The 15,657-nt window shown below is 43.1% G+C and overlaps 1 protein-coding gene across 1 annotated transcript in view; it reads left to right on the plus strand.

The window, feature by feature from the left end:
* LOC306923997 (uncharacterized protein) overlaps positions 1 to 15,657 on the plus strand; it is a gene marked incomplete at both ends in the record, with an annotated part of 59,729 nt that overhangs the window by 1,400 nt on the left and 42,672 nt on the right. Inside the window, 10 exons of the mRNA XM_079502341.1 lie at positions 4,996 to 5,011; positions 5,779 to 5,854; positions 7,431 to 7,538; positions 8,417 to 8,519; positions 9,452 to 9,476; positions 10,044 to 10,119; positions 10,759 to 10,865; positions 11,809 to 11,872; positions 12,987 to 13,062; positions 13,499 to 13,523. Of these exons, the coding sequence (XP_079358467.1) occupies positions 4,996 to 5,011; positions 5,779 to 5,854; positions 7,431 to 7,538; positions 8,417 to 8,519; positions 9,452 to 9,476; positions 10,044 to 10,119; positions 10,759 to 10,865; positions 11,809 to 11,872; positions 12,987 to 13,062; positions 13,499 to 13,523 (676 nt within the window). The remainder of the gene's footprint in view (positions 1 to 4,995; positions 5,012 to 5,778; positions 5,855 to 7,430; positions 7,539 to 8,416; positions 8,520 to 9,451; positions 9,477 to 10,043; positions 10,120 to 10,758; positions 10,866 to 11,808; positions 11,873 to 12,986; positions 13,063 to 13,498; positions 13,524 to 15,657) is intronic.

Consider the following 15,657-nt stretch of genomic DNA (forward strand, 5'->3'; position numbering starts at 1 on the left):
GTAATGTTGTAAATGTGTTGTTATATTCCTATTAAAAGCAGTTGGAGGTCAGGTCACAATAGGTATGCTGGAAGAAAAGACATGGAACATGGAGTGAGGTAAAGAAACGTACATCAATGAAAACACTGTGTGTGTGTGTGTGTGCGTGCGTGCGTGCGTGCGTGTGTGCGTGCGTGCGTGCGTGCGTGCGTGCGTGCGTGCGTGCGTGTGCATGCATGCGTGTTTGGCAGTCCATTCGTGCTGGGGTATGTCTAATGTTTGAGCAGATGCATCTTAATGCCAGAAGTCATCAGGATTAACTTCCATCACAGATCAGCCACTCAGGATTTAGCTTTCCCTTTCTCTCTCTCTCTCTCTCTCTCTCTCTCTCTCTCTCTCTCTCTCTCTCTTTCAAAGTTTTGCAGTCACTTGGTATAAAACACCTTAAGACCAAATCCAAATGTATTTGAAATGGCACAAAAATTACAGTTTTCCCCAAATATCTTTAAAAGTAGTTGCTCTGTTAATATGTACAGTAGCTCTATGTCAGAGGTCAACTCTGTACTCCCGATTTTATGCAAGAGCTGGCGAGAACCTATGGGAAGTCAGATCAACTTGGTACAGACAGTCAGATCAACTTGGTACAGACAGTGCCAGAATGCACTTAGCAGAAGGTGGAGGTGGTGTGTATTCTATTAGACATCCTTACCAGATGCAGTGGAATACCAGAACGCTCGCCTCAAAAACACTGTCGTCTCAAAAACACTGTCGCCTCGGGCGTACAGCCTGGTATTCCTAAACGTAACCTCGGTAAACTATGCCTAAACGGTCAACCTAACCTTATTCCTAACCTTAACCCCAGTAAAACTATGCCTTACCCAAGACTTATTTCTAACCTTATTGTCAGTAAAACAAATACAAGAACAAATACAAGAATGTGTATATACATCAAAATATTTGATGAAAAAATAAACAACCCTTTCATAAAAACGGTCCTAATGTTTTGTGTGTGTGGGAGCAGCTGTATCATTGGGTGCTTCAGGATTGAGGCCAGCAGTAAGTAAGGTGCTGTCATGTTGCTGCGGGTGGCTCCCAGCTTATCCCCACATAAGCTCATAATGGGATCATCTCAGGTCCTCCTCCTGTCTGATGGGACTGCACTGACCGACCGCAGGTTATTGTATCCTCACACACACTGCCCAACATGAACCCCAGTGGATCTACTTAAGTGTCACAATGAGTTGTGTAATGACCTTTTATCTGTTTTATCTGTTTTATCTGATGCAGGTCTGGCCAATAGAATATCAGCAGATATAATACATAGTCCAGTGCGCGTTCCTATAATCTAATTATGAGACTCCATTATCTTCATATAATGACGTAATTGATCCTCACTAATGCTCATTATTATAAGTCTGTCTACAGACTGGGGTGGTCACTGCGGGCCCTCGACCCCACTGCTGTTCTCTAACATGCATCAGTTGCTGGGTAACCCCAGCAACTGATGCCAACTTGCCATGATGATAGGGGAAGCGCACACACACAGTTACACACTATGTCTCTTCCGATATGTCAGATGATGTGGCTCATAATCCTTAAATAACTAACTAAGTTAGCGAATGCATTTTTCTCATACATTCACTTTAGAGGAGGATAATAATAATAATAATAATAATAATAATGGAATGGATAACAATGGAAGAAAAGATATCATGAAAAAATAAATTACAGGGGGAACAAAACCCTTCAGGCTTGATTGTGTTCCTTCCTTTTGTTTTATAGCCTACCCGTTTCAACAACAAACTAAAAAATATCTGTCAATCGGCTTATTATTTAACGTGAGCTTATAGTGATTTGGTGTGTAGACTGTAGACTCTTCTACACACCAAATCACTATAATAGTGTAGAGCAACATACTATAGAGTAGTAGAGACCCTAGCATAGAGCCCTGGGGGACTAAACAGTAAGTGTAACTAGTTCATGTATGTGGTTAATAAACTAGCAGTCTGTGCTTATAGAGAGTGTTCATCCTGTTTGTGAGTTAGAGCCATGATGTCTGGCCAGTTGGCTTCTGATAAGCAAACATGTCATCTGTGAAGCTACATGTAGTGATTCGCACCACTCAGGAATTGAACCCCAGTCTCCCCCTCGGCAAACCTATGCAATAGAACGAAACTAAGCTAAGCTCAATTGGCAGAGCTGGATCTTGTCTGGGGCACCACTACTTCCACAAAATCATTATGAACATCTTGCTTTTTACATTCTTGCTGCACCTCTTATGTGTTACTGATTGGACAATGCTGCATTAACATGCCAAAGCAGAAGGATAGGCCTATAGGTATGCTACATCAGTTGGCTTTCAAACTTCTTGTTGTGTCCAATGAACACCAAATGGACAATATTAATGAAGTTAGGCTACACCGTGAGATTTTGAAACGTAACGCAGAGTGAAACATCAAAAGAGCAAACCAAAAGCCACCTGCATGCAGGTTTTAAAGGGTTAGCCTAAACCTCTTGAACCTGAGCGTCTTGGTTTTAATCCCAAGACACTCTGACTCCAGGTGTGCCTCGTCTCATCATGGCGCACGTTTTGAGAACCACTGGACTACATCTAGCTCTGGTCCATAGCCCTAACAACGGCATTAGGGCTATGGACCAGAGGTAGACTACATATCATGCTTGGTTGAGGTATGAGGAGAGTGAAGCTTCGCGAATAAGATTTGTTTCTGATCAAAATGGTAACATCTGTAGGCTACTCTCCTAAAAGATCCTAAAGATTTGTCTTACTGTTTCTGTCACTCAAAGCTTATCAAGGGATATTAATTTGTGCCAACAATAGTGTCACCATCTGAGCATCCATCTGCTGGGTGTAAATAAATACAGAATGCCTCCCTTTCCATTTCCTTTGTGGGCTGTGACTGTTCCCTGATGCAGGAGGTGTAGCCCTGGTGCAGTGCTTGACTCGCTATACAGTAAGCACTGGACCTGAGCTACATGAGGTGGTGGTAATACTCTGTAAACTCCAGTGATGAGGTGTCCTTGGCTTCAGGTGGGTTGTCTGCTAATCCAGTTAGCTTGTTAGCCCTATCGAGCTAAATCCCAACAGAAGAGAACATACGTACGCTGGACTCTTCTCCAGACACCACCAGGAATGCAGAACCACTTCTAAACACACAGGTAAGAACAAATTATCCGTCATTCTGTGCTACCTTTTCATCTGGATGAAGTTTGATAAGTTATGTGCTGAAAGGCTTATTGTCTTGTTGTGGAGAAATTGGAGAATCTCGGCTCGGCTGAGGTCGCAGATGTACTGTACTGCGTGGAGGTGTGTATCACGTATACACAATCAAAATCCTCAGTATTAATTTAAATCAATTTGCTAATTTAACTCAACTCAATTTTGGTTGCAGATGCAACCAACATTTTAACTAATTTGGTTATTGTTTTGTGTGCACTCCGAGTTACAAATGGATAAATGAACATTACTAGCGCATTCATTTTAAATTAAAACATTCTCAGTTACTGTACAATATACAGTAGACAGGTATATATATGTCATCCCTGTACTAATGAAACCCAACAATAATTGCTGAAATTGATTCAGAATCAAATGTTTGCAGCTAATCCAGGATTTAGACCAGACATACTGTGTATAAATACCACACTACTTAATCCTGTACTACTACGAACCAGGGATTAGGATATATGTCAGGAGATGGACCTTTTGATCTCTGCTGAAAACCTTTGATCTCGTGCCTGAAAATAGCTGATCTACAAGCTCACGGTGGCGTGATGTGAGCTTGTTGAAATGTTGATTGCTTGGCATCCTCGTACAGTATGACAAAATACAGACTTAAATCTTAAAGGTTTTGTCTCCACACGTGAACTACACAAGAAAACACTGTGTGTGTGTGTGTGTGTGTGCGTGTGTGTGTGTGTGTGTGTGGTGTGTGTGTGCGTGTTCAACAGGATGTTTAATTGGGTGGTGAAAGTGGTGCCCCAACCCCCTGGTGGCCCTGGAGCAGAAGAGACCACCAAACCTGCTGTACGGGATCACTCACACACACACACACACACACACACACACACACACACACACACACACACACTTGTCTTGTACAGAAAATAACCGACCTACAAGCTCACAACATGTTTCCTTCTGAGCATGTAGATCGGTTGTATTCGCCGGTGCAAGACACGATGTGCAACCGAGATAAATCAGGCCTTGTCTTCAGAATGTATGTTGAATTGTAGAGTGCCTGTTTATACACATGGTTGTGCATCGAGCACGAATAGGCTCTATGCACAGGGGCCATATTGAAAGGAAATTGGGCCTCTTCCTTACAGTGCGTTTTAACAGCAGGAGAACAACGGCTAATCGGCTATCGCCCACTATCGCCGGACGATGTCGCCCAAAAGATGAATTATTGTCATCTTTTCCGCCGACGTTCCGCCGCCCACTTTTCGACCATCGCCTGTTCGCCTGCTATCGCCAGTAGTTGCCGGATCCCATTGACAAATAATGCACTTCCGGTTAAAACTGTTACTTCCTGCTTATGTCTTACCAATGATACTAAAGAAGGCTCTGTTGCATTCTGGTCAAACAGAGTCAGGGTGCTAATATTGTGCATGTTGGCTCACTGGAAACACTCTGCTACATCAGTGGGTCTCAATGTGTGTACAAATGGAACCAAAATGAATGTACCTGTAAGGGTCCATTTGTACACTCTCAGAGTTATGGGGTCCTTGAAATTAAAATGTTTTAGAACCACTGTGCTACACTATATGGAACAGAGCCTTCATTAGTGTCATTGGTAAGACCTGAAGGAAGAGGCCCAATTTCTGTAAAATATGGCTGCTGTGTATTGAGCATATTCTTGTCGTATGATGATGCATCACATTGTTACAGTAGTTACAAAATGCACATTGTATGCTTGTAGATCTGCATCTGCAACTTTTTTTATTATTAAAACGTATTCTCTTTTTTATTCTTTTTTTCTCTTTGTGTTCCCACAGCCCGGCAAGAAAGAGGGTGAGCATGTTCTCATTTAAGCGTGTGTGTGTGTGTGTGTGTGTGTGTGTGTGTGTGTGTGTGTGTGTGTGTGTGTGTGTGTGTGTGTGTGTGTGTGTGTGTGTGTGTGTGTGTGTGTGTGTTAATATTTCCATACATGCATGTATTGTATATTAAGTAACATGTTGTAAATGTCAACCTCCACACACAGTGAAGAAGACAGAAGGGGAGAGCTCAGAAGAGAGGTAAACGTGTGTGTGTGTGTGTGTGTGTGTGTGTGTGTGTGTGTGTGTGTGTGTGTGTGTGTGTGTGTGTGTGTGTGTGTGTGTGTGTGTGTGTGTGTGTGTGTGTGTGTGTGTGTGTGTGCGCGTGTGTGCGTGTGCGTGCGCGTGTGTTCATGTCACCATACAGGGTTATTGCGACTGCAGGTCGCATTTACTATGAAAACATACATTTCCCGTCGTACTAGTTAGTCACCCAAAGGCATGTCCATCACATGACATCATCAGGGATGGAGATCCCTGATGTCATCAATATTAAGCCCATATATGGAGATCCCTGATGTCATCAAAATTAAGCCCATAGATCCCTGATGTCATCAATATTGGCCAGCAACTCTACATCTGACATCTAACCTCAAACCCTTAGATCTCCATATATGGAGCTGACGTGTTCTGACATTCCATATGTTGTTCCAACCTCATCAAACCCTGTACACTCAAGACCTGCTCCACATATGGCCAGTACAGAATTCATTCCATATGTGGATCTGACCCCCCACGCCAAAGTGCCAGCGCTCGCCCAGCAGTCTGCTGTCACCATGGCAGATGCGTGCACGAATTCTCGCACTCAGGCGTCTTACTGGTAATAAAATGGCCCTATGGGTAATAATGTACCCATAGGGTTGAATACATTTCAGATATCACTATGTATTGTACCCACTAGAAACTCGCCCGGCCTTCGGCCGGTCTCGATTCTAGCTCCATGCGTCGTTGGCTCCCTTGCGAGGTTGTCACCCTTGCAATGTTGCACTGCTATTTGTAGTGAGCAAGGAAGGTGTTGGTGTGAGTACTGAGTATGATTGATGCACATGGAGAATAGGGTGTGAATGCAGACGGGAAGTAGTTGGAAATAACGACGTGGTTTATTGTCTGTACCATTGCTGCTGCAGTGGTCAATGGCTGTACTGTACTGTAGAGAGATTGCTGCTGCAGTGGTCAATGGGTGTGTGTGTCTGTGTTGCCGTACTGAAGTGGACATACATGCATGGAGACATACATGGACATAGGGGCAGACATTGCTGTGCATTGGAGTGTACTGTAGCATAATGTACTGTACCGTACTGTAATGTACCATACTGTACTGTACTGTACCACAAAGTACTGTACCGTACTGTAATGTACCATACTGTACTGTAACATACTGTACTTTACTGTACCGTACCAGACTGTACTGTACTGTACTGTAACATACTGTACTTTACTGTACCATACCAGACTGTACTGTACTGTACTGTAGCATACTGTACTGTACCATACCGTACCTACTGTACTGTACTGTACCATACTGTACTGTGCTGTACTGTACCATACTGCACTCTACTGTAGCATACTGTACTGTGCAGTAGCGTACTGTACTGTATGCTACAGTAGAGTACAGTATGGTACTGCATACTGTACTGTATTGAACTGTGCCGTACTGTACTGTACCATACTGCACTGTGCTGTGCTGTACCATACTGCACTGTGCTGTGCTGTACTATACTGTACTGTTTTGTATTGTACCATATTGTACTGTGCTGTACCATACTGTACCGTACCGCACCGCACCGTACCGTACTGTACTGTACTGTACACTGTGTGTGTGTGTGTGTGTGTGTGTGTGTGTGTGTGTGTGTGTGTGTGTGTGTGTGTGTGTGTGTGTGTGTGTGTGTGTGTGTGCGTGGTGTGTGAATCAGTCCAATGTGTGTTGGGGTAAATAGTGAAAAAAGGGAGGGGCCTAAAGTGATGACAAATATGACGGTGCACCACTTGAGCAAGTAGCCTTCCTATATTGCGTAATAAGGCAATGTATGCTTACTGTACAATATGTGAAGATATTGCGGGTGGGATGGTAAGCCTAAAACCTTGCCAGAGTACTTAGCAGTTGTTGTGCAAAATGTGGAGTCACGTGAACGTGCGTGTGCTGAGAGAATTTCTTTCAAAGCTGTGGCGCCGTCCATGGAGAGGGGCTTCCAATAATTGTTGCAGCGAGACATATGTATGATAGATCGATAGGCAGATACCTTTATTGATCCTGTGGGGGAAATTCAGGCACCAGAGACAGCACAGCAGTAAAAGCTACAGATACAGGTTATAGAAGTACAATACAGGCACAGAAGACCTCTGACTCTCTCTCTCACTCTCTCTCTCTCTCTCTCTCTCTCTCTCTCTGTGTTCAGTGGCGTACTAGGCTGGTTGTCTAATGGCTTCATCAGTGCTCTACCACAGCCTACCCCCACAGGCTCCCCCCGACTGAGCAGGTCCGACATTGGTGAAGTCAAGGTGACGTCAGTCTATTAACCTATACTTTCAATGTGCCCTCGCACTTTTAGCCATGACGGTATATATGGCAACATTTCATAAGCATTTTTAAACAATCGTGTGACGATATGTGGTTAATATGTTCTTTATGTTTCATTCATTTCCCATCCATCAGTCAGCAGACGATGGAGAAAGGTACGGTATGACCACGTGTGTGTTTAAAATCTGCAATCCAGTCACTTAATGTGATTAACCAGTAACACGCCTGAGGGCGTGCACGCATCCGCCTGGGTGACTGAAGACTGCTGGGCGAGCGCTGGCGCTTTGGAATGGGGGGTCAGATCAACATATCTGCCTGGGTGACAGCAGACTGTTGAGCGAGCGCTGGCCCTTTGGCATGGGGGGGTAAGATCTTAATTTTCGGGCCTGTTAAGAACTCTAGTTTTCGCCGGCTGCCAGCACGGCTGCACTAATAACTTTGGGACGGGCCCGTCTAGAGTTTAAATGGACAGGTATCAGTCAAAAGGGAGACATCGAAGAGGAAGGATGGATGGGGAAGGATCAACATATGGAATGTCAGAACAGGTCAGCTCCATATATGGAGATCTAAGGTTTGAGGTCATGGAGTTGCTGGCCAATATTGATGACATCAGGGATCTCCAAATATGGCATCAGGGATCTCCATCCCTGATGATGTCACATGATGTCACGAGACCTGGGCACCATATATGGTGCCTGACACACTGACGGTGCCTGGCTGACACACTGACGGGAAATGCACAATAGTTAACTGCGACCTTTGGTCGCAAAAATATTACTTTATCCAATCCTTTGGTGCAATACAGAACAATCTCTCTCTCTCTCTCTCTCTCTCGCTCTCTCTCTCTCTCTCTCTCTCTCTCAGGAATGCCGTGATCAACTGGGTAGCTCAGAGTCTGTCCAAGGTGCTGCCTCAGCCGGAGGACAAGTACAGAGAGGACATAATTGAAGAAGTTGAACATACCGAGGTAAATGTTCACATACATACACGACAACAATACAACCCCAGCTGCTGGTCAGAGCGAAACCTCTACATAGGCCCTTTAACCCATTCAGGACGGGAACCCCTTTGGGGTTCTTTTTGCTCTACACTAGATAGCAACATTCATCTTCAGTCCTAATTCCTAAATGGGTTAATATAGAGTCCACACCCTGGATGAAACTCCCAGAACGTCTTTTAAATATGGAGTGCGTTCTGTGATTTTGGCATTTCTTTCCTATTTTTTCATGTGTCTATGAGGTGACAGTACTTCATTAGACCCCTTGGTGTGGTTGTTATGTGCAATGATGTCTTTCCCTTTGTATTTAGGGTTTCTTACTGGAGGCTGAAACCTTGACAATCAAACGTGCCAATGAAAAAAAACAGTGATATAGCCACTTGTAGCTAGTGATAGTGATATAGCCCAAATATGCTGACCTCATCACATTTGTGATGGCGGCTGTGGACGTTTACAGTGTGCAAAACCACTGCTTGCAATGGATTCAGAATCATGAAAAAGCCCTAGTTTGACCCGTCACATGCTAATTAAAGCATAATGACATTTTGAAATGTTTGCCTTATATAGGATATTAATGGTACCCCAGCTTATTATGCTAATTATGAAAATTGCCCAACATAATGCAAGTTAGCATCCGGCAGTTTCTACATGCTGGGGACCCATACTCAACATTTGTAATATAAAACTTTACGGTACTCAAAATGTCCAGGTTCACAATGGGGCTTTATGGGCTTGCAATTAGACTAAAACAAACATATTCACTGAAACCTTTTCTAAAGCAGTGTACCAAGAAATAGTTAGGAATGGCAAGGTTTAGAAAGATAACCTATAGACTTAGAAAGTGTATTGATTTTTGTGTAAGTATTTGTGAACAAATGCTATCCTCTATCCCTTATCTGCAGGTGTTTGAAGTCAATCAAATGCCAGGTATGTAATTTAAAAATCACAGTGAGGGGCGCTCTTATAATCGTACATCATCATACATCATCTCATTCCCCAGGCGGCTGGCGTAGCCGTCTGGGCACCTTGGCTGGTAATCCAGTCTGGCAGTGTGCCGAGGGTTCGACTCCCGATCCCGATGGCCTTTGCTGCATGTCACCCCCCATATCTCTCCCCATTTCCTGTCAGCTTACTGTCACCCTATCCATCTATACAAAAATAAAAATAAAGGTGAAAGCCACAGAAATCACCACAGAATCATCTCATTCCGGCCAGTCAGAATTTACGTCCTTACTTTCGTCTTCAATGTTTATGTTACGCAATGTTTGTGTTTACACAAACACTCAAAATTGTCCTTTCATTGTCAATGGCATTATGTTTGTGTTAGGACAACGTTTGTGCACATACACCAAAAGCTGGACATTGGAGGGGCTAGCGCCCCTCAAAAAATATATATATCAACGTTACGCCGTCAGGAAATGTGGGGAACATTTTTTTTACCTCACTACCAAGTTATGATTGATTGATTGATTGATTGATTGATTTGTCCGTCAGATTATGATCCCCTGCCACACATCCCGGTGATTGAAATGGAGTCAGACGATGAGGCAGAAGACTTAAGCCCTTCTCAGTAAGAACACACACACACACACACACACACACACACACACACACACACACACACACACACACACACACACACACACACACACACACACACACACACACACACACACACACACACACACACACGTGCGCACACACACACACACACACATACACATTACACACACACATACACAGTAGACATATGGCAACACTCTTTTCTACATTTTCTCCATATTCTCAATGTTTTTAACCCATTCAGGACAGGAACCCCTTTTGGTGTTTCTTTGCTTCTGCGGGGTCCCTGAAACAACATATTTTCAGATGGGGGTCGGCGGCCAATTACATATATTTTTGAGGGTCCTTGACATGAAAATGTTTGAGAACCACTGACATAGAAACATGATTTTTTTCTTGAAAACTGTCAGGATTTAGAAGACATTTGTAGAATCGTCTAAATGGGTCAAGTTTAAGTGTTCTTTTTTAATATAAATGAATGCCATACTTCATTATATGACAAGCGTCATGGAAAAGCATCAAAAGTAGCAGATCCACAAGTTCCAAATGCGGCATGAAGCGGCGCGTTTTGAGCTTGTAGATCGGCAGAGTTTTTGGAGACGATCTATATTTGACATGTTGTACTAATAGCAGAACCTCCTCACAGACAGGTGGTGAACTGGATCAAACAAGCCATGCCTCAGCCGGCTCACCTTCCTGGTGCCATAGAAGGATCACCCCGGCCCAGCCGCTCAAACACCTCTCTTGACAAAGGTATGCACACACCACACTGTAGTAGTTATAACTTATAACATACTCTACCATACAGATGTGCTAGTTAATGTATTAACATACTCTACATTAAAGATGTGCTAGTTATATTGTATTAACATACTCTACCAAACAGATGTGCTAATTATACTGTATTAAAGGACAACTTTAGTTTTTTTCAACTAAGGTTCATGTTTTAGGATGTTATTAGAGAAAGTAAAAGATGAGTGTTCTTTTTTTTCATTTGCTGCTTTCTTTAGTTTTAGGAATTTTAGCTGTTTTTGACAGGGGGGCGGGGGCATTCGAGCATGGGGCTAAATATGTATTTATTTACAAAATATTATGGCGATTTCTTTTTTTATTATTTACTATAGCCCTAATGAACCCCAGGAAATTACATCTGGCCACAGAAAAATCACAGGATCTACTGAATGTGAAGGTAGCCTACTGGGGGGAAACCACACTGTGTGTCATAGGCTTAATGTCAGTTTGACACATTCAGTAGATCTTGTGATGTTTTGTGACCAGATGTAATTTCCTGGGGTTTATTAGGACTATAGTAAATAATTAAAAAATAAATCGCTATAAAATGTTGTAAAAAAAAATACATATTTAGCCCCATGCTCGAATGCCCCCGCCCCCCTGTCAAAAACAGCTAAAATCCCTAAAACGAAAGAAAGCAACAAATGGAAAAAAAATAACACTCATCTTTTAGTTTCTCTAATAACATCCTAAAACATGAACCTTAGTTGAAAAAAACTAAAGTTGTCCTTTAACATACAGTTTTTACAGATTGGTTAAACTATCCTTTTATTTCCGGCCAAAAAGACACTATGGACACTGGTTTAACATGCATGCATGATGTATGTGTTACTGTATGCAATGTGCATGCTGCACAATGTCAGCAAATAAATTAAGTGGCTTTCTTCATGTATTCTCCATGCAGTCGTGTCCCCACCGCCTCAGTCTCTGAGTGGAATCTCTCTGGACACAGAGGACAAAGCTTCACGGTACGTTAGCTTTGAACCTTTAATTCAGGGCCTGGCAACTTTGAAGATGGAGAGGGACACTTATATTTCCACACTCACTCCAGAAGGCCACATTACATATTACTGTCGTAGCAAAAATAGCCGATCTACAAGCTCAAAACGCGTTGCACAGCTATTTTTGCTGAATTGAAATCCCGAATCGTTTTTTGCTATTTTTGAATTAGAATCCTGATAACATTTTTTTTTAATTTCAAATGCATTTAGTTATAGTTATGTTAACTTGATGAACTAAATACAAATACATTGGGCATAAAAAAGACAATTAACATTTTAATACTAGTAATTAGCTGAAATCAATCATATATCAGTATTCTGATATTAACCTGAGGGCCACATTAAGTGAAGGCCGCCGGTTGCCCATCATCCCATGCATGCTTTAATTGATACATTTCATTTGGTGGAAGGAACGGCAGGCAGATCTTTTATGGTGTTGGGTTTAGGGAACACCAGGGGCCCTTGAAGGGTTCAGGGGGCCCCCTTCCCAGCTAAATGACTGACAGTGTGTTGGGTTTAGGGAACACCAGGGGCCCTTGAAGGGTTCAGGGGGCCCCTTCCCAGCTAAATGACTGACAGTGTGTTGGGTTTAGGGAACACCAGGGGCCCTTGAAGGGTTCAGGGGGCCCCCTTCCCAGCTAAATGACCGACAGTGTGTTGGGTTTAGGGAACACCAGGGGCCCTTGAAGGGTTCAGGGGGCCCCCTTCCCAGCTAAATGACTGACAGTGTGTTGGGTTTAGGGAACACCAGGGGTCCTTGAAGGGTTCAGGGGGCCCCCTTCCCAGCTAAATGACTGACAGTGTGTTGGGTTTAGGGAACACCAGGGGTCCTTGAAGGGTTCAGGGGGCCCCCTTCCCAGCTAAATGACTGACAGTGTGTTGGGTTTAGGGAACACCAGGGGTCCTTGAAGGGTTCAGGGGGCCCCCTTCCCAGCTAAATGACTGACAGTGTGTTGGGTTTAGGGAACACCAGGGGTCCTTGAAGGGTTCAGGGGGCCCCTTCCTTAGGGAACACCAGGGGTCCTTGAAGGGTTCAGGGGGCCCCCTTCCCAGCTAAATGACTGACAGTGTGTTTTTGCAGCATGGTGGGATGGTTCGTGTCGGGACTGGGACTCCGGGTGCCTCAGCTCGTCATCAAACCCAAGGACGACGCTTCTGTGAGTTTTAAGAGCAGCAGCTTACTTTTAGAACTTAGAACAACACAGTAATCCAGCGTTTGTTTTGAATAATGAACCCTTTAGGCCAGTGGTTTTCAACCCTTTTCACATCAAGGGTCCATTATTTATTCTGCATTTGAGCCTCGTTCTTCACGCCTGTGCCAAGACGAGGGACCTCGTCTTTCTTTCATTTAATTTGATCCCGCTTAGTGCAACGGGAGGTAACGTGTTAAAGACAATCCGCAAAGTCCTGTGCACAAGCTCACAACGTGATGTGTTGTGAGCTTGTGCACAGGATTTGTGCACATTAATTTACCAAAAAAAACATAAAAAGGTCTACCTGGCAGCAACAATACACGCAATTATGAAAAAAGCATCAGTTTGTTTTTGTATTCATAGAACATGTGCTTATATACTGCTGTGTTTCTACTTTCAGATGGCTGCCGGAGTTCTACAGAAAGGTAAGTTTAAAGTGGTGTCCACTTTTTTCATGTATTCCTTCATTCTTGAGGTGTACCTCTTGCAGAAGTCCTACTTATTACATACACAGAACTTTATTGCAAAAAAACACAATCCAGGACTAAGAATTGGACACTATAAGATTGTGTCACTATAGTTCGGACGTCATTGCATTACCTCTCTCCTTCAAAAGAGGGAGACAGCCGACTTAAAACATAGTGAAGTCCTGTAGTAGTTAGATGATAGCCTGGAGGACCTCTACAATAGCCACCACTGCACCAATAGTACAAAACAAGTTAAATCTAACTGTGTAAATGAACTCACAAGGGTGTGTAATGTCACAATTCACAGTTCAAGTTTATATCATAAAAACCAGTAAAGAAAAAAAATGTCAAGGACCCACAAATTCAATACTGTACATGGTCGCGGACCCCCATCTGAAATTTAGAGAATATTTGTCAAGATGTCTCAAGCTTTACGAAAAACCCATTAAGACCTCATGCTGATTGTACAAATGGCCTCGAAATGAGTCGTTCTCACACATTCACAGTAGTTCTCATATACGTGAGTTTGTACATCTGCTATTTTTGAATAGCCAAGGCTAAAATCTAAAATGAAAAGAGAAGGGAACCCGCACACTCATATGCTCCAAAAGATACATTTATTGACGACGTTTCGAGCCAAGGCTCTTCATCTGGTCAAACTCAAGATGTCAGTGATCCACCCACTTAAATAGAATTGAACCCAGCACCTCTACAAAGTGATGTGCGTATTTTACTATAGTTTCTGTAAAATCTAAAATGACACACACATGCTTTCCCAGTTTTAATGGCTTAACTGTATCTTCATATAATTGGTCCTCACTAATGGACCATTTCTGTCTACGCACTCTGTGTCTCAGAGGAGGGCTGTGGAGATTTACCACTGAATACGTCATCATTGGATGCCATATTTACAGTAACGGGAAGAGAAAGGCTGTGGTTTCCATTAGCTTGGAATCCCCATCGATGATGTCATTGGTAGGCAGGTTTCAGAACTGTCCACAGCTCTCTTCTGAGTAGACAGAAATGGTGCCAACACTGCCGTCTTATTAGTGAGCTGAAGAGGACCAATTATATGAAGATACATTAAGGCTGAAAAATGGGTGAAGCGTTACTTCACAGTATGTGTAAACCGTTTCTCATTGTGCCCCGGGGACCAAGCTGGAGTTGAGTACTGGAGTTGAATACTCCACTGTTCACCACTGCAATTTGTAATGGAGCGTACAAGACATTCAACCACTATGCTTTTTATTTTTTATTTTATTGAATGAATCTTTGTTTTCCTCCTAGTCTCTGAAGAGGCCGTTTGAGTCAGATGAATGGAGCCTTAATGCTTGATTTATAAAAAATAAGTTGGCTCAAACTTTGGTCAAACATTTAGGTGGTGCGACGAAGTCCACGCGAGGCGATAACTCAGTCCTCTTCTCCTTCTGTTTCAGGGGGGACGGCGCTGAGAGCCCCTTGAACAGCAGGAGGAGACGGCTGGGCCACGCTCTGACACACGCACACACACACACATACATACTGTATGCATATGTACAGTCGTACACACATTGATTGATTGATTGATTGATTGATTGATTGATTGATTGATTTTATAGATTTTGGTGCTATCACATAAAATAGCACGTTATAGCCTTAGCACTTGCCAACATACAGTCAAGTAAAAACACAATCAAGCCTTAGGCCTTCTTTCCATTGTTGTCACGCCATATACAATAGCTATACAAACAATAACATAAAAGTACAACAACAATAAGCATGAAGTCTAAACAATATAAGGGAACACACACACACACACACACACACACACACATGCGCGCACACACACACGCACACACACCACTAAAGCAACGCACAGCGGTGTATAAATTAGGTCTTAATAGATCAGTGGTTCTCAAAGTGGGGTCTGGGGATCCCTGGGGGTCCTAGAGCCTTGAGGGCGTTCCAGGGGGTCCCCTGCAGCAAAATGAGAAAACAGGTTCATAACTTCATATTATTTTATTTGGCTATTCAAAGTTTTCCAAAATACAAAATCTGCTCTGTACATTTGAAAAGTCTTGAACATTTGTGAGACGTTCGGAATTATTTTGGA

Source organism: Electrona antarctica (genome assembly GCF_951216825.1).
Source record: "Electrona antarctica genome assembly, chromosome: 5".
Taxonomy (NCBI): Eukaryota; Metazoa; Chordata; class Actinopteri; order Myctophiformes; family Myctophidae; genus Electrona; species Electrona antarctica.